This window comes from Podarcis gaigeae, assembly GCF_964106915.1.
Source record: "Podarcis gaigeae genome assembly, chromosome: 5".
NCBI lineage: Eukaryota > Metazoa > Chordata > Lepidosauria > Squamata > Lacertidae > Podarcis > Podarcis gaigeae.
In genome coordinates, this window is record NC_139681.1 from 40889487 (window position 1) to 40916483 (window position 26997).

General features: G+C 43.4%; 2 protein-coding genes across 11 annotated transcripts in view; one reads left to right on the forward strand and one right to left on the reverse strand.

The window, feature by feature from the left end:
* The window catches only part of LRRC27 (leucine rich repeat containing 27), a 42664-nt gene extending 37721 nt beyond the window's left edge, over window positions 1-4943 (reverse strand). For 3 of the 9 annotated variants that reach the window (XM_083741094.1, XM_083741091.1, XM_083741086.1), the window contains exon 1: window positions 841-1123. The gene's annotated coding sequence lies outside the window, so the exon portion shown is untranslated. Of the gene's footprint in view, window positions 1-643; window positions 725-840; window positions 1141-2475; window positions 2571-4903 lie in introns of those variants that run through there. The other 6 variants (XM_083741089.1, XM_083741092.1, XM_083741088.1 and 3 more) reach the window with 6 other exon arrangements.
* Window positions 4944-11656: 6713 nt separating this feature from the next.
* STK32C (serine/threonine kinase 32C) overlaps window positions 11657-26997 on the forward strand; it is a 165084-nt gene continuing 149743 nt past the window's right edge. Inside the window, exon 1 of one of the 2 annotated variants that reach the window (XR_014564894.1) lies at window positions 11657-12621. Coding sequence is in view for 1 of the 2 variants with exons in the window: in XM_083741104.1 (XP_083597230.1) it covers window positions 12531-12621 (91 nt within the window). In the remaining variant the exon portion in view is untranslated. The remainder of the gene's footprint in view (window positions 12622-26997) is intronic. The other variant, XM_083741104.1, reaches the window with a different exon arrangement.

A 26997-nucleotide genomic window follows, 5' to 3' on the forward strand; every position in this document is an offset into this window, starting at 1 on the left:
CTTAAAACATCAAACGGAAAGCTACATCAAACAGAAGCATTACAAATGAAAATAAAAGACAGTAAAATCCAAATTTAAATCAGCATAAGTAACAGGATAGCAAAGTATTATCTTAAGAATAAAAAAATTTAAGTGTACAAGAGGATGGCAAAGGGGACTGAAGAGAGTGGCAATACTTGGAGCAGTGGGGTTCTGAACACTAACAACATCTCTTCCCTTTGAAGAAATCAAGGAGAGAAATTGGTTCTAATGCTCAAAGTACCCTGGCCCCCAAAAGAAAACTGCCCACCAGCCTATGCATCCCCTACATACACGTGTCAAAATGCACACACACTCGGTGCCATCACCACACGCGACAATACATGTGCGATTTCCCTGGATGGTCACGTGCAACGTATGAAACGCCCCCCCCCCCCGCGCTGGGGCATAGATAATAACGGGAAGAACCAACCAACAACAAAAACTAGCAGTTGCATTAAGGGTCCACATTGTGACAAAGAAGGAGCCGGGAAGACGGCAATCCCCTCCCCCCTTTTCCTGTTTCTGATACTCTCTTGCATCCCAGGATCATGGGATCGAGCAGGGCAAAATATTCCTGTCTGGCAGGGGGTTGGACTAGATGACCCTCGTCGGTCCCTCTTACGGTTCCGATTCTAGGACCTTTTCTCTCCCGCCGTCATTTTTAATGCGGCTGTGCGCCCAGAACGAGGGCGGCTCCTGAGTTCTGTGGAGTTAAAAAGCAGTTTTCTCCCCACAGAACATGAAACTCGCCTTTCCCCATGTCTGTCTCCCCAAACCTAAAAGGCCCCCAGCAGCCAGCCAGCCTCCCCACTTCCTCACCGACTTCTTCCCGGGGACTGTGAAGGCCCCCCAGTGCCAGAGCGGGGCGACCTCCCTCCTCCTCCTCCTCCTGCCCTTCTCGCCGCGAGCTTCCTTTATGCCGTGGCCGAAGGGTAACAAGCAGGCCGCTAGGCCGCGGTCGCCATGGCAACCCTCAAGCTGCCGGGAAGCGCCGGGAGGAGGAGGCGGAGGCCTCCCTCGGCGCCGCCAGGGAGAAGAAGGGAGAGGGAGCCCCGCGCAATGCAGCCCAGGCCGACCCCTGGCTCCCTCCACATCCCAATCTGCTTTGCGTCCCCTTTCCCCCTCCCGCCATCTCCTCCAGCTTAGGTGGGACGAGGGTGTCTGAAGGATGGTACACGGAAACGCACAAAACATCCAGGCAGGGTGGGGGGAGGGCGGGAAAGGGGGGGAAACGTCTCCTCTTCGCTCCCCCTCTGAATGCTTGCTAGCTGTTTCCACCCCGTTCTTATGAACTCCAAATATTTCCCCCTTATTCATTTCATGCAGCTTCAACTAATCCATCGCAGGCAGTGCCGGATTTACATATAAACTAAACAAGCTATAGCTTAGGGCCCCAAGAGAGTGGCTCCCCAAAAAGTTTAAAGGAAAAACACACACCTGGAACTACATTTCCAAAATACAATATAAAAAACCAATAAAATAAAACCTACATACAGCAACAGTGTTTTGTGTTGTGTTGGCTCCTATGATGTAAGTAATGGCCCCACCTGCTAGCCTGCTCCCTAAAATATCACTGATTTGCTCATTTCTATATATAGGGTGTCTACATTCTGATTATGAATCTTTGTAAATTGTGTTTCTAAAGGAACTTTTGTTATTCCCAAATGCTAGGGCATTTCCTTTAGGCGTACCTTTTGAGACACAGGTTCTACAGGCCCACTTTAACAGATTAATTTATGAGGCTGTCAAAATGGTACAAAATAAGGTGATTGTGAACTACTGTGGTCAAGTGATGCTGCCGCCGTGATTGCTCAAAAAACTCCTACGTTTCCATTCGTTTCTAACACAACCCATACCCATCCACGTATTGTTATGTAATAGCTCCTCATCTATTAGCATACAATACAAAACTGCAGCGTATAACTCTAGCAAAGATTAGTGAGGAATTGCATCAGTCTGAAATAGGATCTATTTCCCTCCCCGCCCAAGAGGATTTGTAGGGATTGGTAAAAATCCATTACATGGCTAAATGCAGACAAAGAACATATAAGACATAACCAACTTACATTAATCTTAGATAACTGTTAAGTAATCTATGAATAATTTGATTCATACTGCCCCTAATTCTTGCAAGATGGAAAATCAAATTGCCAATATGGCATTGCCAGAAAGAAGCTATTATAAAAATAATTCTGATGCAGACAGTAATTGCTTTGTGAGAGGAGGAAGCAAAGTGCACACAGGTGAGAAATTGATGATGGCTAATGCCACCATTTGCACCTTATCTTTGTGGGGATTTCTTTCTGGATATCCAGATTAGCGTTAAATGCAAAACTAAGAACATGCTAAACTTTCAGGTGTACCTTTGGGGCACAAATTAATTAATTCCTAAAAATATTGTACTAAATACTAAAATATTCCTAAATGTGGAATAAATGAAAAACTGGCTGTTACCTTTCACTCAGCAAATTCTCCTTAGCCACTGGCTGGCCTCCTGTATGTCTGTAATCTCTCATTCGGCAAACACTCTACTGCCATTGGCTGGCTTCCTGAGATATCATATAATGTTCTTTAGGCTTCAATCCTGTACATGCTGGGAGTAAGACTCATTGAACCAGTGTGGCTTCCATCTGAGTAGATGTGGATAGGGTTCTAAATATTGTGTGGAAAGTTATAGAATGCTGTCAAATGGTGCAATATCTGGGAATAAAGTCAGTGTGCCTGAGAGAAAAATTTCATACATGGACAGTGGAAATGAAAATGCAGGTAGGGTCATGGTCCAATGCTGGAGGGAGGAAGGAATTTTTTGTTGTTTTCTGTGCTCCTGGAGGGAGGAGCATAGCATCAGTCTATAAAACAATTGAACTCATTAGAAATTAACACCACCTCTTTTCTCTCTTACTCATTTCAATATTGAAGCTAAATACTCTGTGTTGCACTGTGTTGACCAAAGCCCAGACATTGAGGATTTTCATTCTTCACATATATTGTTTAAACAGATTCCATACACAGTAGTTTAACCAACAGAGGATACTAGTTACTAAAATAATGTTTGCTTTCCTCACCATCACTGCAAGCTTGTTGTCCCTGTAATTCAACTGCTCTCAGGTTTTACTTTTACATTTAAGAAAATAAAAATAATCATATTGGGATTCATTTTGGAAAAGTGAGGGGGGAGAGTTTTTGTGTTTTCTAAGTACAGATTCTTAAATTAAGGCAATTAAGAATAGTTCCTTTTCCTCCAGCTGGTGAGTAAATACCAATGAATGAATGACTAAAAGCAAGTAGCATATGTCCAAAATCTCCTAATGAGACATCTGGATTGCTTCTTGCACAAGAGGAGAACATGCAAGCTGTGGAAATAGATACGCACATGGAGGACGAGTAAAGCAAATGCACCCAAGGCTGACAAGTTGTTAAAAGGATGAAAGTACTCATAAAAGTGTCAAACAAAGAACAATTCAGATACTGGGAGCAGGGCTGGGCCAATACATTTTGGCACCTGAGGTGAAGCACAGATTGGCATCCTTCCACCAGGGAGGAAGGGGTGAGTGAATATCTACATTGGGAACAAAGCAGGGAATCAAATCAACCTCAGTGGTTGAAGTGGGAATCAATGGTTGTTCCAGGGTGGAAAGAGTCCTGCTTTGAATCACACTAGTTGGGTGCAGAGCCCTGGGGATCCCAGGGGACACCCTCCACCATTTCCTCCTGGGGAGGGGAAAAGACCAGCAGCACTAAGACGTCGCTGTAGAGATGGCATCTTGGGAGGAGCTGCCAAGGAACTAGCAGATCCAGCCTCCAAGGAGTGCACTGTAGTCATTGCTGCCATTGTGTCAGCAGCAGGCAATGCATTCCTTGCAGGCTGGATCTGCTGCCCCCGTAGATCCTGTTGCCTGAGGTGGTCGCCTCACTTTGCCTCTTGCATGCTGCCATTCAGAAGGTCAGCGGTTCAAATCCCCGTGACGGTGTGAGCTCCCGCTGCTTGGTCCCTGCTCCTGCCAACCTAGCAGTTCAAAAGCACGTCAAAGTGCAAGTAGATAAATAGGCACCATTCCGGCAGGAAGGTAAATGGCATTTCTGTGCGCTGCTCTGGTTTGCCAAAAGCGGCTTAGTCATGCTGGCTACATGACCCAGAAGCTGTATGCCGGCTCCCTAGGCCAATAAAGCGAGATGAGTGCCGCAACCCCATAGTCGCCTGCGACTGGACCTAACAGTCAGGGGTCCCTTTGCCTATTCTTCCCAATATACCTGTGGCATGGAGTGTGTAGCAGTTTAGGTTTAAACTGTTTAGGCATTTGATTAGGTAACTAAAACTAAATCTGAAAAGGGGGAAACTCTTATATTTTAATGTGCAGAGTGATGTAAGAACAGGCTGTTATATACTGTAGCAATTTCTCGTGTATAAATTCATTCCTGTCACTCATTTGTTTAGTCAGTGAAACATGGTTTCAAGTGAAACATGGATTAAAATGTAACAGGAGCAACATGCACTGCAAACCAAATAGCAATTTGGAGACATTTAAGCTACTCTGCAATACGATTGTTTGTCTTGTGGGTGCTGCAGTCACCAGTAAGTAATTGTGGATACTTTATTAAAGTATTTATTAAAAACAGTAGCACTCAGTGTAGTAAGTAGTCCTTATCTCTTCAGCTGTGTGCTATGCTAGGGATAGTTTACACCAGGCTTCCTCAACCTTAGCCCTCCAGATGTTTTTGGCCTACAACTCCCATGATCCCTAGCTAGCAGGACCAGTGGTCAGAGATGATGGGAATTGTAGTCTCAAAACATCTGGAGGGCCGAGGTTGAGGAAGCCTGGCTTAGACACTGGTTTGTGCCTGGCAGTGCTATTTTTCTTGAAAAAGAGGTGCCAAAACTTACCACGAACACCTCCCACATTCTCTTAGAATGCAACGGCGCCCACCTGAGAGGTGCCAGAACTGAGTTCCGGCTGGAAAAAAACCTTGGTGCCTGGTAACATCATGAGTCACAATTGGATTACTGTCATGCATGCTATGTGGGACTGCCATCAGGTGTCCAGGGTACTGAAATGAATTCCTGGTTGTGCATATATTACACCTGTCCTGAAGAACCTGCATTGGCTGCCTATTAGCTATTGAGCCATCTTCAAGGTGCTGTTGTTAACCTATAAAGAAAGCCCTGAACAACCTGAAACCAGATTACTTAAAGAAATTGGTTACCTACAGTAAATAAAAGGACAGAACTGCTGTGAGTAAGCAACACCTTGCTTGTCTTCACAACAGTTTTCACATATATGCCGCCTCTGCTTTTCAAATAGTCTTAAGAAATAATGCATAAGAACTGTAAGCAAACTGTAGACCCCTGGAGTCTCTCGCTGCTTGGGGATGGTATGTGACAATATATTGTGGATAGAGTTCTCATTTTTGGCTGTGACCTCTGCAGATGGATATAATAGTATTAATTAAAGAGCAGGCAAAGAGCTGTCACTATTATCGTCTTCTAAGATAGAACTGGCACTATTTTCAGAAACACCAGTGGCAGGAAATGTGAAGTGCAATGTGCGCTATTTTCCAAAGGAATTGCTTGCTTGCTCAGATGTGAAAATGTAAGCTGATCTGAAGGCCATTTCCCACCTCAGTTTACTATAAAAAGAAATGGATAAACCTTCCAACATCACACCGGTGTGTTTTAAATGCATTCTTAGAAAACCCATGAAAGCCAAACATTCACTAGGACCCTTCCAGGTGCATGCTTTGTACACTTTATTGTCCCTTAATATGTTATTTTTTGCCCGGTGGCTAATTTCTAAGGAGAAATAGGGGTTCAAAACTACCCGCTAGCCATTCCCTCTTCCCCATAAGCACTTCCCCTTAATCCATGCATGCAATGTTCCTATGACTTTTTGCTCTTGGCCTGGGTGGGTGGGGCCCTGATTCCCTCTAGCTACAAAAGCTGAGGTTGCTGCTGAAGCCATATTGGGTGTCTCTTAGCTTCCATGTTCATCTAAAAGGTATATTAGTTGTACAGATTGCAAACACTGTCTATTTTTAAATGCTGCCTAAATATGTTGACATTTTACGTTTAGTAAATATTGCTTTCTTAAGAGCCAGAATGTCACAGTTGTACTACTCACACAATGTTTTTATCGCCACAATAAACATGTTTTACAACATTTGCCGTTTTATAAGGAAGAGCGTTTGTGTTGCAAAGGCAATTTTCATTAGCAGCAAAAGAGAATATAATGCTGCTTCCAATTATAGGAACAGAAATTTGTACCAAACAAACAACACTCCCCCTCCCCCAAGTAAATAATTACAATGCAAGAGCTGTCAGGAATATTTTTGCTTCCATGACAATCAGAAATCATTACCCTATCTTTGAATGAAATGTCAGCTACCTGAGGTGACCCTAATCATGTAACATACTGTATATATTCAGGATGGAGAAATTTTTTGGCTATGAGAGCCATATTTTTACCTAGCCCAACCCTGTGGGCTGACTTTGTCAGGTGAGCAGGACAACTCACCTGGTGGGCTGACCCTCACTTGACATGTGCCAGGGCTGTTCTCCCATCCCCTGATGGGAAAGGGAGAAAGAAATTTGTATTTACCAAGCATCTGCTGCAAAAGGTTGGCCCATAAGAACAAACCCAAAATCCACAGGTGGGCAATATATTTATTTGGACCAACCAAGATGTCATAAAATTGTAGCAAGCTTTTGAGCTCTGAAGAACTTTTCATCCAACTGGTTGTTTCAAAAAGCAGGGAATGGAGGGGTGCGGAGGGGGCTCGGGAATGCAATAATTAGTCTAGATACTGTAAGTATGAGGTTAGCTTGTAGACTCAAATCTAAGGTGGAGATTGCAAGCTACATAAGCCCTTCTCAGATGCTAGAGGTACCAGGTAATACCCCTAGGATTCTATTATAGAGAAACAATGTCTGCTCCCATTGTCTTAGAATCATAGAACTGTAGAGTTCAAAGGCACCTTGAGTGTCATCTGGTCCAACCTTGTAACTCTTAAACAAAACACACAGGTTCTGGGGCAGGCAGAAAGCAGACGTGAAGGGAAATATGGTAGTCTTTATATTAACAAAACCAGGGATTAATTTTTGGATGGTGTGCTTCAAAGAGCAATGTGGTATTTCTAGCATTGTGATGGTCATTTGGGTGTCCCCTAGTTTACAGGGCTGTGGACATCAGCCCTGAGTTCCAGCCCTAATTGCATCATTATTCAAAAGCACTCCATGTTGGTTAAAATTATTTGGTTTGTTGACAATGCTGGAAGAAAGAAAACAAGTCAGTAGCATTTCTTAGGAATCTTTCTGGTGTTAGCAAAAGGGAATTGAGCAAAAGTGAAGATCAGGCACATCTATAGAAGGCAACCTGTGATATTATTTTAATTAGAGTTTATTGTTCTTCTGGGTTTCCAAGAGCTTGGAGTTCTCAAGCATTCAGCTTTGAAAACACTCATTTGGCATACAATGAGTTGTCAATTGAAGTCCTTTATTGAAAACTTACAGCATCAATATCACCAAGAAAGTGTTTTCTTCTATATTTCAGTTATAATTACGAGCTTGCTTTAAATTATGAGCTTGCTTTTAAAATGTCATCATCCCGTCACTGTTCCAAGCCAGGCATAGTTCTGAGAGCTGCTGAAGGATAACTAAAATGGAATAGTGAACAAAGCACATTAAAAAAGAAAGGGAAAAAGAGGATTGGTTCAATTTCATCCTGACAGAGGCTTTGGACCTCTATCAGCTGTAGCGACAAACAGAATAAGCTCATCTGATGGAGCCTGGGAAAAAGTTTTCCCTTCCTCACTACATTTCCATTGCAGGAAAAGTTTCAGCACCCTCTGAAGGTCTGTACTGCAGTTATTCACTTCTGGCAAGAAATAAGGTATCAATCACTCTAAAAATAGCATGTTTTGGTTTGTTTCCCCCCCTTTTTTAAACATCCAGAATAGATTGATGGACTACCCAAACCAAATAAAGAACAGAGAAATAGAGAGGTTGGGAGAGGGACCCCTCCAAAAAAGATAATTTTAGAGTCATAGAATCATAGAATTCTAGGGTTGAAAGGGACTCTGAAGGTCATCTACTGTTTTATCCATGAGAAATGAGATATTTTTTCCTGCCTCATTCCTCTGTCTCCTCATCTACTGGGTCCTGTCCAGGACAAACATCTTACACAGACGTATAGATAACAGAACACAACAAACCCCAGGTTTTTCCCAAATCCAAGTCTATGTCTGTGTACTTGGATGTAAATCCCATAGAGCTCAGTGGAGATTCCAAGAAACTGCCCATAGGACTGTAGCCTTTATTTTAGTTCTCCTATCTTCCTATTTTCACTGCAGTGTCTCTGCAGCAACTATTATACACCCAATTCCATTAAAAATGCATCTAAGGTAATTGAATAAGCAGATGAGATTGCTCGTGGCCCTCCCCTTATCTTTACAAAATCTTTTCCTGGATTAAGGCTGCAATCTTCAGGACAGCAAGAACTGTTCAACAGTGAAAGAGACTCCATTGGAACGCAGTAGATTCTTCTACACTGAAGGTATTTAAACAGAAGTTGGATACCCTCCAAAATTTATCCAATGAAAATATGGACGTTCCATTCCATAATGATAATTTTACCATTTACACCCCATACATCTTACTGGGTCACCCCAGCCTCTCTGGGCAGCTTTCAACATACATAAAAACATGATAAAACATTAAACATTTAAAAAACTTCCCGATACAGGATTGCCTTCAGACAGCTTGGTGGTTGGATAACTCCATACCCTCCAACATTTCTCCAATGAAAATAGGGACATCCTAAGGAAAAGTGGGACATTCCAGGATCAAATAAACCAGGACGGTTTATCTAAATCAGGGATGTCCCTGAAAAATGGGACATTTGGAGGGTCTGTGAATATCTGTCAAGGATTCTAACATTGTGATTCCTGCATTTCAGGGAGTTGGCCTAGATGACCCTTGGGACCCCTTCCAACCCTGCAATTCTATGGTTATACTCATTTACAAGGGACGTGGGTGGCACTGTGGGTCGTTCTGCTTTTATGAGTCATGTAAACAATCTGCTAATTCAGGATAATGCTTCATGCATCTGATGAAGAGAATTCTCTTCCACAAAAGCTTAACCTACAATAAAGTCGCTACTCTTGAAACTGCTGCATGACTTTTGGGTGATTTTGCTGCCATGCATTAGCACAACACTACCCCTCTGGAATTTGTTCTGAAAGTTGTACGGATCACATTTCTCTTGAAGTGCTAATGGCACACCAGGAATTCAGAGAGCTCTGATGTAATTTTTGAAACTTGGCTATAATACCAGTAAACCTAATGTAGAAAATAAGGAAAGCTGCAAGCCTAGGCACACTAACATGGGGAGGCTTTAAATGTTCATTACCTGCACTGTCTGTTGGTGTCTCTGAAGCCCCAGAAAATCACAGCACCGGTAATTTGAAAGGAAGTCTGCACATCTTTTCTTTTGCACAATGAAAGCATCATGTAATTTAGGACCTTCTGATTCTTGCTGCTTGGGAAATTATGTATCCATTATGCAACTTTAATCTTTGTTGTGTTATTTATGTATGAGTTTCCAAAGAACTAAATGCATTATATGCAATACCATACCAATGAAGAAGTCCAGAATATGCATTAAACTCAAACCCCCTTTCCTAAAGCCCCGCCCTTTGACTTTTTCAGTGCACAGCACGCAGTTTAAATGAACAATTAAATAAGAGGAGAAAACCGCTGCGAATTAATTAGCAGTTCTAATTGAAAGCAATGCACATTTGGGTGTGTGTTTTTTTATAAAGTGCTTATCCAGCCTACTGAAAGAATTGTTTAAAGTTTATAGAACACTAAATTGTCTACAATATGCAATTATCCAAAATGATGATTTTAGGGTTGTTGTTGTTGTTGTTTTTGCCATTTTCGGCTTTAAAACACAGTGATGGATTCAGTTCTTTGAAATTCATTTTTTTTTTTAAATGGCAGGAACAAATATAGAATCTGACTGTAGTCCTGGGTGTTCTGATATTACTGGGTGGCATGGTGGATGGTTGTGGAGAGGAGTGGCATGTTTAAGAGATGTTGTTCAGCTCAAACTCTCCTGCAGGCCCTTTCTCCAAATCCCAGAAGTGTGTGAGTTGTGGATCAATCACTAGTAATAATGACACTCTGCACATGCTGAAAAGCTGTCTATGGGTTTACATGCATTGATAATAAGTTATGAACTTAAGCCAAAGTTTATTTACTTTTTCATTGGATTTTTATCTGAATGAATCGCAGAGATGTTGGGCAGACCACAAGGTATTAGATATATTTTTAATATATGAAGTGGTATTGTTGTTGGCATCTGTCTCGAGAGTCAATCAAGTGCACCTCCGGGGGGAAGTTAAACCATTGCATTAGCAGCGCCGCAGTTACCTGCCCCCCACAGAAGCTTGGGCTATGTGTATAGAAGACCTGGGCTGTCCAGACGATAAGACCTCCTCTCAGCCTCGCTGATGTGGTCCAAAGGAAAGCAGAGCAATATGTTTTGCACCAGCTTGGCTGCACGTGTTGCCAGAAGGAGGCGTACTGGGTGCCCTTCAACTGTCTTAGGGACTCCACTCTGGATTTGTGTAGGGTTTACTCCGTAGACTTTTCTTCTCCCGAAGATATCTGGCAGTGGAGGTTTAGGATCAGAGTTTTCCTTCTCCTAGGTGGACTTTGACTTACCTTCCCAGGTTGACAAGACCCATCTGCCACTCACTTCCTTCTACAGCATGTGCAAATTAAATAAAACAATAATCAACAATCAGCAATATAGCAGCAGTTCTCTGAGCAGTTTCAGATGACTGAGGTTGCCTGACCTTTTAATTTCCCACCATGCCTCATGTTGAGAAGAGAAGAGTTTGGATTTGATATCCTGCCTTTCACTCCCCTTCAGGAGTCTCAAAGCGGCTAACATTCTCCTTTCCCTTCCTCCCCCACAACAAACACTCTGTGAGGTGAATGAGGCTGAGAGACTTCAAAGAAGTGTGACTGGCCCAAGGTCACCCAGCAGCTGCATGTGGAGGAGCGGAGACGCGAACCCAGTTCACCAGATTACGAATCTACCGCTCTTAACCACTACACCACACTGATCATGTCTGGCACCTGGTGTTAAATTAAATTGGCAGTTGACTCCAATCACCAAGTGGTGCTCAAAGCATGGGAAATGTTTTTAAAAGGTCCCAGGGCAGGCATCAACAATGGGCCCTGCCTAGACACTGTGGCCCCAACAACTGCCCAAGGATGTCAGGTTCTGGCGCCATTCCTCTCCATCCCAGTGCATTTTGCATGGGCCACTTGGAAGAGCAATTTCAATCAGGAAGTGACCAGTCACCCTCCAATGGCCCTTGAGGAAACTTGGGCGTATTCTGGAGGTCATTTGATGGCATTCTTTTTCTTTGAGCACCCCATAATCAAACCCCTTTCCCTTTTTCTCCAGGTTATTGCAGACCAAGAAAAGAAAACACTCTCAAAGAGATCTTAGTTTAACAACAACAGCCAAAGCCTTTAAACAACAAAAATAAGGGGGGGGGGACACAAAACAGAAATGTCCCCTCCCCTTTGCATAATAATAAACTTCCCCTCCTCATCCTGTTTGGATACAATTTTTAGTCTGCTGGCATTTATTTTTGCTTTGAGGCGAACAAGGCAGGGCAATCTGGAGGCGGGCATGGGCAACTAGCGTAGCCTAATGCCCCCCTCACCCTCCACCATCTCCAAACTGCCACCTCCTCCAGCGAGCTGCGTTCGGATGATCTCAGAAGGTGAAAGGTAATCCCCACGTTGGCACGACTTGAGCGCCACCTAGCCGGGAAGTGGCGAGTCTCGCGTTCCCTGGAGTTGAGGGCAAGCGGCTCCCGAGTCTCGCCGTTGTCAACGCGCACCCGCGCCACGGAACACAAAACCCCGACCGCTCCGGGGGCGCGCCTCGTCTCCAGCAGCGTCTTTGCGCGGGGAAAGCCCAGAGCTCTGGTGAGGCAGGGGGAGGGGGAGAGAGGCGTGTTGCTTGAACAAAACCAAGGCGATTTCGATCGTGTGTTCAGAGAGAGAGAGAGAGAGAGAGAGAAAGAGAGATTGAAGCTGAAGAAGCGCTCCGGTCTCTCTCCGTTCCCCAGAGGCTGACGGGGAGTAGGAGGGACCCCCTTCTCTCCAGATCGGGAAGAAGGCGCCCCAAAAGAGCCAAGCTCGGGCACTTGGCTCCTCTTCTCCCTCCCCCAGGGCCCTGGGGGTGCGCGCCGCGCAGACAAAAGCGAGAGACTAGAGACGGAGAGAGAGAGAGAAGCAAGCCACTGGCAGGGAAGAAGAGCCCCTCAGACACGTTGCACACAGGCGCACAAACACACGCGCGCCCTCTCTCCTCTCACACACCCCAGATCCATCTTGAAGGTGCTCCCCCGTGCCGTCTCGCCGCCGCGCCCGGCTCGCCCAGCTTCCCGGGACTTTGGTAGGGAATGCCCTGGCGCCTCCTTCGCCAATGTTTCACTGGAGCAAGTGGAAGAAGAGGATGGGAGCCAGCATTTCCTCCTCGTCTTCCAAGAGACCCGTCTTCGACGAGAAGGAGGATGGTGAGTAAGAGCAGCCCTTTTCTTCCTTTCTGCTTTTCAAACACTGCCCATCCTTCCTTTTACGCGCGGAGGGCGCGTGTGGACTGTGTATGTATGTCGAGGGAAGAGTCCGGCTCAGGAACTCCGCTCCGGAAAAGGTCGTCGTGGGACCCTCTAAGGCGGCACTTAGGGGGAAAGTGAAACGGCAGGAAACTCAGAAGTGCTTTGTGGACGGCGGGGCGAGGGGGGGGGGGAATCGATGGGCTTGAGATGCCTCCGACAAGACTGCCCGGAAATGATGTAGCCAATTGCGGGCGCATGGCCGGGCAAAGAGGCAGTTTCTGTAAGAAAGAGAAGAGTGAATGAAGATTGGGGTTTGTTTTCTGCCTCTGAAAGGGGCACATGGTGTCCGCACGGTTCTGTGTCTGTGGTTTATGCCTTTGCCATCCTGTAAGTTTACTTCTAAGCGCAAACGTATACAATTCATAACTTTTTTTTTTTAAAAAAAATATAAGTCGCACATCCGTATCAGATGCAGAATCTGGAGCTGGTAGTATGCAAATATCACCATTGTATAGATATAGGAGGCTTTATATTATATTATTAAGCCTCCTATATCTATATATTATAATTCTATGTCCTTTTCTTTTAATTTGATAAAACCATGGAGGGGGGGCAAATAGGATTAGGCATTTGCACGTGTTAATGGCAGGGGATTATGGAACAAGGAGAGCTGTGAAAATTTGGTAATGGGGATTAGGCTCTATAGATCACTTTTGATAATGGAGATTAGGCTATATAGACTGGAAGAGGAGGCTGCAGCAAGCCTGTGTACATTTACTCAGGAGTAAACCCTTCTGAATTCCTAGAGGAACATGCACAGAATTGGATTGTGCATGCTACAGGTCCTCTCAGGATTTGCTTACATTAAACTGGTACTACCATACAGAATTAGCAGGATGCACTGGTTGATGGTAAATGGTATTATTCCTTCTATGCATTATTAATATTTTAGCAGTGTTCATTGGCTTCTGTGATAAAGAGTGCTGAGAAAGAAACTGTTGTGAATCACAGGTGCCCTACAGGACCCAACTCACTGAAGGTTTAGAGTGCAAAAGGAAATATAAAGTTCTAAAGAAAATGAACCTCTACACAACCCATTAGTTTCTGAACACTCTGAATAAGCACTAAGACCCAGCCATCTATAATTTTTATTATATAAAAAAATTTGTCCAGTAGCACCTTAGAGACCATCTAAGTTTGTTCGTGGTATAAGCTTTTGTATGCATGCACAGTTCTTCAGATACCATGCACACGAAAGCTTATACCAAGAACAAAGTTAGTTGGTCTCTAAGGTGCTACTGGACTCTCTCTCTCTCTCTCTCTATCTATATATATATATCAACTGTGTCAGACCAACACGGCTGCCTACCTGTATCATTTTAAATACAGTAGTACCTTGGTTCATGAACATACGGTAATCTGTTCTGGAAGTCCGTTCTTAAACTGAGGCATGCTTTCCCTAACGAGGCCTCCCGCCGCCGGTGCCCTTCCACTGTTTGGCTTCCGTTATTAGACCAAGGTAAAGTTTGCAAACCAGGACACTACTTCCAGTTTTGCAGAGTTTGTAAACCAAATAGTTTGTAAACAGGGTTGTTCTTAAACTGAGGTACCACTGTATTAGAGTGGTAGCAAATTTTCCTGCAAGATAGCTTTTGGAGTTAGATGTGTTTACTGTGTTTGATCGGAGAACTGTTGGAAAACAGCCCAGTGTCTTATATCTGCTGGTCACTTCATTTAAAAGACCATACTCGGTAAGATTCTGTGCCTGAATAAAATATCATGTCATAAATGGGTTAGAAAAAAGCTACACAATTTGCATTTTTATTTTAGATTGGTAAATTCATTTATAAATTATCTTTGAACAACTTTAATACCTAGGAATCTCTAAACAAAACTTTTCTGCCCGTCAAGAGCCTTCCCTTTCATTCTCTCGTCCTGTCACTGAGCTGGATTCAAATTACCATTTTTCATATTAGAGCCTGCTTATTCTGACCATTGGTACATCTAGCCCAATGTTTATGCTGATCTGCAGTCACTCACAGACAGATGACTTGGAAATGCTGAAAACCAACTCTGGGATCTTCTGCATGCAAACACTGAGCTGTATTCCCCGCCCCCACCCCTAAAATAGTTGCAAAACCTGTGTGTGTGTGTGTGTTTGTTTGTGGAATGTTTTAACTCATTTTCCTGATTTTCAAAAATAAATATAAAAAACCCCCATTAATTCTTCATAAGTTTAATAAGTGAGAAGAACCCTGCATGCGGTGATCTTGAAAATGCATGCTAAGATAATTTCCATTATTTTGTAAGGAAAAAAAAAGCAGAACACCTATAAATTTAGATGTTAATTGGCTCCCATGTTTATCCCATATCCTGAGCGAGCCATGGAACTGAGAACTTCCTTCTTCTGCTACTCTTAATGGGTAGACTGAGTGTAACCTGTGAACTGAGAGATCCCATGCTAATTTGAAGTTGGGCTCTTCTTGACCTGGCGAGGTAAAATGCACCTTGTTGGTCTGTGACTCACTTCTGCTCTTGCTAGAGGAACAATCCTGGGGGAGAGAATTAGCACCTGAACAAGTCCCCAGATTCTTTTGGGGATGGAGCAAGACAACTATTGCAAGCCTTCTTTGGCAATAACAGCCTTACTCAACCTGGTGCACTACAGATATTTTGGACTTCAACTTCCCTCAGTATGTGGCTGTGCTGGCTGGAGCAGATGCCCAAAACGTCTTGTGGAGAGACCAGGTTAGGGATGGCTGGACTAGATATATAACATGGCATAGCTTACAGCCCTCTTCAGGTGTTCTAAACAATGCATGTGGGTTTAAAGTGTGGAGGGGTGTGCATGCAAGACCTGCTTCCTTTGTCTGCTCATGCACCATGTTCAGCTGAATGTGGTTAGAATCCTGCACAATGAGGGTTCCTGACTGAAAGGAGGATTCTAGCCTTGTTTAGCCGAGTGCAGTTAGAATCTCTGTGCCGATCATCATGCTAAACACATGACATTTGGGAAAGGCATACAACAAGGAGATGCTGGTGGTGGGGATGGCATAGGTCCCCCCCCTTGCCCAATTTGAAGACTGAAAAGGATGATTCCTTTATCATCACAATAGTTCTGAGAGACAGTACTATTGATAGACCAGGACAGAAATGCACTAAACAACAACCTAGTTTGCTTTTGCTTTTACGAGCTCTGCAATGTGGTGCCTACATTGTCAGATGATGGCTCCTGATGGTGAAAGCAGAAATCTATTTTGTTTTTGCTCTTGGGGAATAGGAGCTGTGCTCCTGCATGCATTTGTGACCACCACATTGCTGTGCTCATGCTGTTAGGCCTAACTGAATTGTGCGAGCATCAGCATTGTAGCTTAGTTGGCCTGCATTGCTTCCAGATATCCTGTTTCTTTATCCCAGCTTCTTTGCGGAAAGCTTGTGTGGAGATTATATGCTGTCCACTGTTAACTGAGCATTAATTCGGACTTGTTTGTGTGGAGGTGACATGACTTCCTGTCCATCGCTATTCCTCCTGACTGCATTTGTTTGCCCATCACTTTCCTTACTGCCAGAAATCTGTGGTGTTTTTTTTAAAAAATCAAGTTTGTTGTGCCAGAGTGCATAAATCCTCTTTATTTGCACAAACCTAAATTTGTGGTGTGTGATTGAATCCCTCTTGCAAAGCGGCGAGTCTGGAGTCTTATCAGAGACAGTTCTGATGGTCAGTCCAGTTGTTATTCAAGATGGTGTGCTGTATAGGCACTTGCATCACATACCAGGAAATTCACATTGTGGAATTGTAGTTGATGGGGAGGTCTTGTGCAACAAACCCACTCCTCCCCCCAAAACCAGACTTCTTATGATAAGGAAAGTGACTGGAAAATGCACTGGGAAGTATGAGATCACAGCTGCTTAGCATCTAACCTCCCTGCAAACAAATAGGAAGGAGTAATCAATAAACAGGTATCTGGAAGCTATAGAATTAGAACAGAATAGAATAGCATCAAACACACACCCCACCCTTCACAATCTCAAGTTAAATTGTTTCAACTCAGAGGCCACAAACAACAGCTGACTAATAAACCAAGCCAACATTTGTGGACCCCACAATCTGTTCCCTCCTTTTGTATGTGAAAAAACCTTGGGTAGGGTCCTGTTTTATTTGCACTGGTGTATGCAGAATATGTCTGAAAGCGTAAATGTCCCTTGCTGTGCTGAAAAGACAACTGCTTTTTTCTTTTCTTTTTAACTTTCTCAAAATGGCAGGACATTTGAAAGCTTTGGAGAGAGGGTCTGTGCCCTTGGCACACTGCTTACCAGAGCACCTCCGCAAGCGGATCAAACATTTTTCTCACTGTTACTGATAGTTTCTTATATTACACCTACACTTGAAGCATCAAATTCTGGTGCGATGTGAGCTTGTCACTATATGAAGGAAGTCAAGAAAAAATAGTGAGGAGTGATATAATTCCCAGGTCTTCTTAAGAAACCTGCTTTCACTTTGGCTGAGCAATCAGGCAAAATTTAAGGACAAGTTTTAAGGACATAACCCTTCATGTTATGTGAGTCATGCAGCATGTTTTTGAATTGGTTCACGATATACACTGGAGAAACTCCCCAGTTCAGTTGGTCAGAAAGGAGAGATTAGCTCAGGTTTAGTCACTGACTGTGGTGCCCTGCAGATGTGGCAGACTCTGACCCTCATTGGCCCCAGCCGGCTAATGGTCAGGAGTAGGGGAGGTTATGGTTCAAAACATCTGGAGGCACCATGCTGGATATCCCTAGGCTAGCATAGTGATGCTTAGTGCTATGCTCTGGTCAGATGCCAGTTTCCTAGGGGCAGGGCAGAGCAGATGTTTCAGGACGGCAGACAGCTCCAAGCAAACAGTTCACTCCCACAAAGGTTTTTTTTAAATAATCTTGCAATCCCACCACATATGATAAAATGTACCTTCCCCTTCTTTATACCTCCAACAGTTCTGTTTTATACATTTTTGCCAATTTTACTGGTGTGATATAACATCTGCACATCATTTTCATGTAATTTTCCTTCAACAATATACAATCGGTAAATTTCAAATTCAATTTCCAAAGTCTTATCCAGTCCTCAAATTGTATGTTGTGACCTACATTCTGTGCCCACTTAATCGTTACTGATTTGACTTCCTCATTTTTGGTTTCCCATTCCATCAGTATATTATATGCGTTATTTAATAGTTTGGAATTATTGTCTATAATATCCTTTTGGAATTTTGAAACCGTGTAAGTAAATCCTTTCTTATTCTACGTTGTTAATGAAAGTGCATACGCCTGTTTGCGAATTGAATGTGTCTAATAAATAAAAATAATAAATTAATTAATTGTGCATTTAATTATATATATTTAATGAAACAAATTGTGTGTATCAAATAATATTAAATATATGGCAAACAGTTTAATTTAGGATAGGGAAATTTAATTTGGAGTGCGGCCCATGGGTTCTCTGTTGAAATACTCTTGTGACCCACTTAGTATGAAGAGCTGGACCACTCTACTTCTGAGGCTTCAAGGGTCAACCCTCTGGCTGAAGGTAGGCAGGCACTCCCATCTGTTCCATAGCCTCTGGCCTGGTGCGTGCCAGGTGCCACTGGGCTGGTGAGGCACTGGATTTCCCAGGCTCTGTGATCATCTCATCTCTAAGAGGAAGATCGGAGCCCTGAACTAGGTCTGGCTCCATAGCTGGAGGCTCTCTAGCCTCTGATTCAGACTCTTGATCACTACTGGAGTCATGACACCTGTAACAGGAGGACAAGGAAATCTGCATCAAAATATGAAATATTTTGAAATAGAATCCACAAGGCTAAGAACTGCCTCCCACAACTTATGTAACTCTAGCTAAGACAAAAGGCTTAAAGCAGCTTAAGCGAAGCACCCATTAAACCACATCTTTTATTTAAACCACACATTTTTACTCCTCCTGCCTCAAGTTAACCAAGCCGTAACCATGTTGTAAAAGTGGGCTCCATGGGCAGGAATACATTTTCTATTTTTGTTTTCCCTAGTATTGCTTTTTGCCATACACAAGTAAGTGTTTTCCTTTATAATGTCCTTATTAAAATGTCTTCTATCTCAGGGCAGCTAACAAGCTCTAAATAAACAAGCATATAGATAGATAGATCACAGCAACAATTCAGCAGCGACTAATATTAGCGAAAGTGCAACTGTTACCTGACGACACCACGTGCTTTTAAGACATAACAAGAGATAGCGGAGCGAGTAAAATAACTGAAGCCAATAACACCCTAATAGAGAACCAGAGGCTCTTTATATTTCTCTCTCTCTTCAATATTCTTTTTCATCTTGAGAGCCACATTCCTTTATGAACCATCTTCCAGGGGCCACGTACCAATGATGGGTGTAGCCATAGGCAAAAAAAGGTGTGTATGTGTGGGAAGACTACGTTTCACCCGCACCAAAGAGGTTCCTACACACCCACTCTATCTTTTATCTAGGCAAGCAAAAAACATAATCACAGTTAGGGTGGATAAAAATTAATGTGTTTTTTTTTTTTTAAAAAAAAGCAGATCTTGAAAATTTAAATATGATTTTTTTAATTTAAATTGGATTTTTAAAATAAGATGTTTTTGGAGGAGAAATCTTTCTAAAGATATTTTTCTACTTAAGTTACATTATAGTCCAAAGGCTATTCATCAGGAAATAAAGATTTGTTTTAAGTTTTTCATGTGTGCTAAAACTCAGTCTAAGGTGCTTTTTTAAAAAAAATTGTTTAACCACATCAGTTAACCAACATGGATACATATGCTATAATGTTATTGTTTTAGTTAAATAAATTGTTTAAGTTGTTATTATTTTTCTCCTTCCAATAAAGTACAGCAGAAACGTTGTCCAAATATAAACAGTTAACTTATTAACCTATAAACCTCACAATAATGTCATAATTATCTGTCTTTGTACATCTAATAGTAGAAATAAACCAGTAATTTTTGATATCACTGTGAAAACTACTCTGAAAATTTATTTTTCCAAAAATGAAACCTGCCTCGGGTTGTAAATATTAAGATGGTACCAGCAAGAATGAGTCTTTCTGTAAAAAAATGATTTAAATCAAGTCTTACTAACTAGTAATTTAAATCATGATTTATATTGATTTAATTTCAATTTATTTGATTTAAATCGAATCCACCCTGATCACAGTACATTCCAGACAGGCAAAAGCACTCAATGGGGATGTGTAGCCTGGTGAGAGTCCCAATGGGGTCTGAAGGGCTACATTTGGCCACTGGTCCCGAAGTCCCCCGCTAGTGGCTTAAAGCTTTATTCAGCCACAGAGAATCTCAGTTTCTGTTGTGTTATCTTTGGAATAGCAGTCCTTCATTCACTCAGTCTGGAGACTCCAGATGACAAACCACTGCATTCCAATAGCACCTGAGTTGTGTACACCACCAATGTAAATGTGGTGTTTCCCCTTCGCAGTAGAGCACAGTCAGCGTGATATTGACAGTCTTTATTACATATATACAAGAAACAACTACAGTCCAGAATTATGCATCCAAACCCATTGAGTCCTTACATTTCATTTCCCTCCTTGTCTGTGCTGCCTTCCTGAGTCCGAACTTCCTTCCCTGAGCCTCTGGTTGGTTGCAGGGCTCTTCAGCATCCCTGAGCTCCTGTTCTGCCTCTTCTGTCTATTGCTCCTCCGAATCCTCCCTGACAACCAGTTTTTGTGGTGCAGCGTTTGAAATTTCAAAGTGCAGTGTTTGAAATTTGCCAGGTGCATTTTGCACCTGGCTATCAGCCACTTGGAAGGACGTGGGTGGCGCTGTGGGTTAAACCACAGAGCCTAGGACTTGCCAATCAGAAGGTCGGCGGTTTGAATCCCCGCGACGGGGTGAGCTCCCGTTGCTCGGTCCCTGCTCCTGCCAACCTAGCAGTTTGAAAGCACGTCAAAGTGCAAGTAGATAAATAGGTACCACTCTGGTAGAAAGGTAAATGGCATTTCCTTGTTGTCAGGGTTCAGAAGGAGAGACACAGGAGGGGGAGCAAATGGAGAGTGAGGAGGAGGAGTACGAGGGGGGCGCAGGCAGTGACAGTGGCCAGAGTTATTCCACAAGCCTCTCTAGCGAATCGGAGGACTCACAGAAGGGAGCGCCGGTGGCCAGAGCAAGGGAGATTCCAAGGGAGAAACCTCAAGAGGGAGGGGCCAGCGGCGAGTCCCTGAACAGCAGCTGGAGATCAGGGCCAGCGTCTCCACCAGAGCGCAGTGGGGAGGGGGAGTCCCAGGAGTCGGGACCAGTGTCCTCACCACCAGAGGGAGGAGAGGAGTCAGGTTTGGCAACACCCACATCAGGAAGCGGGGAAACGGTCAGAAGGAAAGTCACCGGCTGGGCGCGCGCGCCAAGTTCAAATGTACAGGAGCGCGGCACAGCGGGGAGCCCGGGAAGGGAGCCAGGTCCTAAAGCCCGCCGGAGGGAGGGGCAAGACTCAGGAGGCTCCGCGTCAGAGGAGTCCAGGAAGGAGGGAACCCCAGAGGGCAGAAGGACCCAACACAGGAAAGAGCAGCGCAAGAGGTGGAGCCGGGCTAGAATCTTAAACTGGTGTGGGTGGAGCAGTGAGTCAGAGGGGACTTAGCCGGTCTAGCGTTAAGACGTGGGTCTGCGCGCCCAGAGCTTGGAAATGGAAACTAAACTTCAATAAAGACTTTTGTATATAATATCCACTGGGCGTTGGTCCTCTGTGAGCTGGGACCTAGCGGCAGTCCAGACACTTGTGCTGCTCTGGTTTGCCAGAAGCGGCTTAGTCATGCTGGCCACATGACCCAGAAGCTGTATGCTGGCTCCTTCGGCCAATAAAGCAAGATGAGGGCCGCAACCCCAGAGTCGTTCATGACTGGACCTAATGGTCAGGGGTCCCTTTACCTTTACCCTTTATCAGCCACTTGTGACCAGGTTAAGATGCCCAGGTCCCAGGATGGCAGCAGACATCTCCACCACCTGGAGGTCCATGCCTGGGGATCTTTGGATCTTTACTATTTCCACAAATTGACAGCACATTCTCTAGAATTCTGTCCGTGATATTTTATCTACACAATCAGAACAAATTTCAGGAACCAAAAAGTCACATTGAAAAATACGGTTTTCAAGCTGTCTGGCCCCCAAAATGGCAACCAGACATTCCGTTTTGGCGACTGTAACCTTAGTCGAAGGAGCCATTTGGTGCCTAGCTTATAAATCTGAGTTTCAAACACTGTTAACAAGGCAACTTCGCTGTGTCCTTCTGCATGTTTGCACGGCATTTAAAATGCCATTTCCCCAAAAGCAGAATGGAAAGTTTTCGTTGGAGCTGTTAGCACAGCAAAAATTTCCATCTTTTTTGAAAGTGCAGAACTTTCTCAATTCCCATCTCAGCCTCAATTCATTATCTAATCCATTGTGATTATATAGGTATATGTATATACCAGAGCTGTGAGGTTTTAAAGTAATTCAGTCAAGCGTCAATTGTACTATGCATTCTCTTGAAAATTGTATGCACTTAAAAAGAGAAAACTACCTCGGATAGCGGAAGCAGTATGCCTCTGAATAAAGGCTGCTTGTGGCCTTCTTACAGGCACCTGGTTGTGTGATAATAGGAGACTGGATTAAATCCCCTGGCCTGATCCAGCAGAGCTGCTCTTATGTACCTTTTAAAATGAGGACGTAGTGCCAAGAATATGGATAACAATGATGTGTTACCCCCCTCGTGGGTGGGTGGGATTGTTATGCAATGCTCTTCTAAATATATTACCATTTCATAGAGATGTATTTTAAGCATTGCCTGCTCCTCCATATATATATATATATATATATATATATATATATATATATATATATATGAATGAAGACATTGCTTGTTAATATATCCAGAAGCAATTACCGCATTGTTCTGGTGTGCTCCTGTTTACTGGCACAGCATGGTTGCTATGGAGACCCCTTAAGACATTTTGGGGACATCCCTAAATAAAATGTCAATTAATGCCTTATATTTTTGTGGGAGAGAGACAATATTATGAAATCCGTGCTCTCATTATGACCATGTCATATTGGGTTAAAAATAAAATAGCAGTGCTAACTAGAAGGCATGAGAATCTCTCTCTCTCTCTCTCTCTCGTTAGTGTACAGACAAAAGACACAGGAATGCAGGAAGCTGCCTTCTATCGAGTCAGAACACAGGTTCATCTAACTCAGTATTGTTTATAATGACCTGTAGTGATGCTTCAGGGTTTCAGACACGGCATTCCTAGCCATTCTTGGAGATGCTAGGGATTGAACCTGAGACCTAATGAACACAAAATGGATGTTCTACCACTGAGCAACAGCCCTTCCTTATCAAAGGTCAATAGAAGCTGAGGGGATGTCCTGGTGCTGGTCTACTTGCCATAAGGAGAGGAGCCAGAAATAGTGTCTGGGCAGGGGCAATGTGGCCTAGTTGTCATCTCAACAGTTCTTCAACCTGCCCCTTCCCTGGGACGAAATGGGCACTGGATTCACAGCTGTGGTGGTCACACCCTGCCTTCAAAATCCCTAGAGGACTCTGGAGGAGGGTAGGTTACATGTCAAACAAATAGTGGGGCCCCACAGCTGGCCTTGATATTGCAGAACACCCTACCTCTGATATCCACATATTGTGCTGAACAGGGAAAGCTTACGAGCAATTTGAGTTTCAAATTGTGCAGAAATTGAGAAGCATACATGTTAGGCCAGGCTGTGGAGCTGTGCAATGTCAGTGGCCAGGCCAGAGGTGGAGCCCCACTGCTCTTTCTATGCAGGGTGTCTCCTTCTTGAGGAACAAGCGTGATTGAATTATACAGGCTGGGCAGCTGCTGTGTGTGTCTGTGTGAGGGGAGCACTTCTCATATCTGGAGCAGTGGGCAAATCTGGCCCAGCCATGCTGAAACTGTGTGAGACTCTCCCCCCAAACACACAGTCTTTTCCTGACATGGCTCTTTAATTGTGCTACATTAGGAGTTCCGTATTTGCTAGGGTAGATCACAACAGAAAACAGAGCCTAGGCAGGAAGCTGGTTGTGAAGAACTCTCTCTGTCTCTCGTGTAGACTTGGTCCCCAGCAATGTTGGCCACGTACCAGCATGGAATGATGTACTTCACCATTTGCAATGCAGAGGTTGGAAGTGCTTAAATCAGCCTTCACAACCCCCCTACATTAGTGAGGTCAAGAGGTGCTCTTGCTTTTATTTTGTATTATATCTTTGTGTAGAGTCCAAATGCCATTGTATCTAATCAAAATTGATTTCATAGGATGAGGCACCTGATTCTTGACAAATCTACTTCTTACTGCTGTCCTTTATTATGGAGCACACTTTAAAAAAGATCTTGCTTCCCCACTTTCACCTTTTCACAGTATGACGGTGAAATACTCGAGCGATGCTCTGCACTCTTTGTTTATTTACTGTACAGTATCCAAAGCCTGAATGTGTCTGGTGTGTATTCTGGGAAACCAAGGTATTTCATCTGCAAAGGAATTCATCTTTGCTTGAAATATGTCTGTGGTTTTCTTTAAGAATGATATATATGTTGGCTCATAGAGATCCTGTTGTACAATTTTTAAAGGGTGATTCTCATTCTCAAAAAGTTATATTTCTTAAGGTGATTGATTTATTGCTCAGATAAATCCTGGCGTCCAGCCCGCTTCGGCTGCGCAGCTACCGGCCAGGCCTCCGCACTTCAAAGGGCCACATTCCGATGCTCTGAGCAAACGCAGAGATCAGCAGCGGTAAGAGAAAACTGCAAAACTCAAGTGCTTTCCTTCAGTGTTCTTAAATAAAGTCCAGAAAGGATCTTAGCAGCTAAAAGCAGTTTTTATTTACAGCAGACTATCCATTGTCGAACAGCATCGTGAAAACACGTCCACTCTCCTCAAAAGCGAAAGTAGAGAGAACAAAGGGTTTAGACTCTCGGATATGACGCAGAATCTTCCCCCCTCCCAATAGTAGGCAGGGCGTACACTCTGAGCTGTTTAACCCTGTAAGCTCAAGTTCTCCTCACAATATTAATATTCCTCATAGATGAAATGTATTTTGATGTCCACAGACAGCTCATCTTATGGTTCTGTCCCATTACAGCCACTCCTGTTGTGTAGCATATCGTGTCTTACCTCAAGTTGTCCAGGGAGTTCAGAATAACAGGGGAGCTGTCCAACAAGCCCAAGCAAGATGAGATGTTGCTTCAGCACTGGTTCGGCTTCTACTGAGCTATTTATACTTGACTGCTGCCTCACCTCTTCCTTGACTCTCCTCAAGGAGGAATTGGGTATCCTTCTCATGAGTAAGACTCACAGAAAGTTGTCCTCACACATTTAAATAGGTACTGGACCTTCAGTTCTGCTGTTTGGTTGGACCTGTTGTCCCCTCTGCTCCTCGGGTGAGTTGGTGGGTAAGATGGTGAGGAGATAAGACTAGTGAAGGTGTTGCAGTTTTTCAGACTTGTGGCCTCTTTGAACTGGGTCTCTCCCCAGGTGCAAGGGTCATTGATCTTTTGCCTCTCCAGGAACCCAGTTTGCACTAGGGCTAGCAATTCAGTCTTCTTCCTCTGAGGTCAAGTGCAGTTCAGGGCTGAACCTGTTGTGAAGATGGTGAGACATAGCAGATTCCAACAGAGAAAAGTTAAAATATGATAGTCCTCAAACTTTCTTAACTGCTTACTTTCATGTAAATAATCTAAATTGGGATCTTTGGATGAAAGGCAGTATACAAAGTTAATAAATAAATATTTTTTTAAAAAAATTGAACATCAAATATATTTTTTTGTAGCTGTTGGCTTCTCCTCTCCATTTCTGTTATAATGGCAATAGAGGTCTACGAATGCAGTTTTCCTGTTTAGGGAAGTTTTTAATGTTTGATTGTATTTTTAATATTTTGTTGGAAGCCGCCCAGAGGGAGGCTTGCAACCCTCAAGAGGAACTGCCAGTCATTGTAGACAATACTGATGGATGAATGATACGGCTCTGTATAAGACAGCTTCCTGTGTTCCTATGACTGCTTGCCTTGCCTCTAGATATCCAGTAGAAAGTAAGGGACCATGAACTCTCTATGTGTTGCAGAGAAGTGTGAGGAAGGACTTCTCTGAAAAGGCCAAGATGTCTGGTTTCACTGAAAGAAGGAATTCTTTCAATACAGTTGCCTGTCTGAACAGAAGTATGTGTGGACACTTAGAAGACATTTTCAGCTTCCATTCCTTTGACACATTTAGAGCACTCTAGGCTTCAGGAATTGTATTGGACCCCAAAGGCTCTTAAAATCTGTAAGTAGCATTTGAGTTATGGCACTTGCAATGTCTCACCAGCAGCCGCAGTTGAAATTTTCTGGAGGTTAGTGGCTCTGCTTTAGGTTGCCTCGATGCTGTTCTCATTCCCATGGAAACCTGTGAGAAACTTGGGGGAAAATAGGGCAAGGTGCTTAAAATAATCTCAATTTTGAATAAAGTAATACTGGGCTTGAAGATTAGATGCACATCACTGACAAGTGTTGTTTTATATAGTTGAGGGTGAAAACATAAGTGATTCATGGAGTTGTGAGTCCTGTTGGACACCTCGCCTTTGATCCAGAACCCCATAGGTGCATAAGGTTGCTACTGTTCCCCATGGGTAAGAAAAATGTGAGAGCACACTGGGACACAGCTGTGTACAGGGAAGCCTTGCTGAGTTGTGCACACCACTGACTGCAGATCAGCAAAAGTTCCATCAGGCAAAAATTATACATGGCTAAGGTTCATCAGAACCAGTGGAGTGCACTTCAGATTAACTATGCCTAAGTCCTAGTTCATTGACTAATTGCAACTAACTTTTGCTTGACTCTCACCAATTTATTTATATTTGTGAAGATTGCTTTCCTGTGTAATCTGTATAGCTGCATTATTTATCCTGTTTTATTTACTCCCCTTCCTGTTTCTTTCCTTTGCACCAGACAAAATGAAAAGCACTTTAGAGGGCTGCTTAAAAGAGAACATTGAAAAAGACTGCTGTTGGTGAGGCTTACTTTTACAGAGGACTAGACCTTAAAAGAGCAACATCTTTCAAAACTTTCCCATAGTTTGAAAGCCACAGCTTCAGTAGAGCCTGTTCCTGATTCAGTTTCATGCCTGATGTATTCCAGTAAAGGCATGGGGAAATCGTGGCTGCATGATGGGCAGCCTTGCCCTGTATGAGAGGATAAAATGAGACAGTGTGTGAAGATTCATATGGGTGAAGACCCTCAAGTCCAGGACTCCTGGGATTGGTAGTAGCCAAGCTAGGAATCGAGCTGAGGCAGATAGATTATTCAGATATGGGAATACTTTCATAGTATATT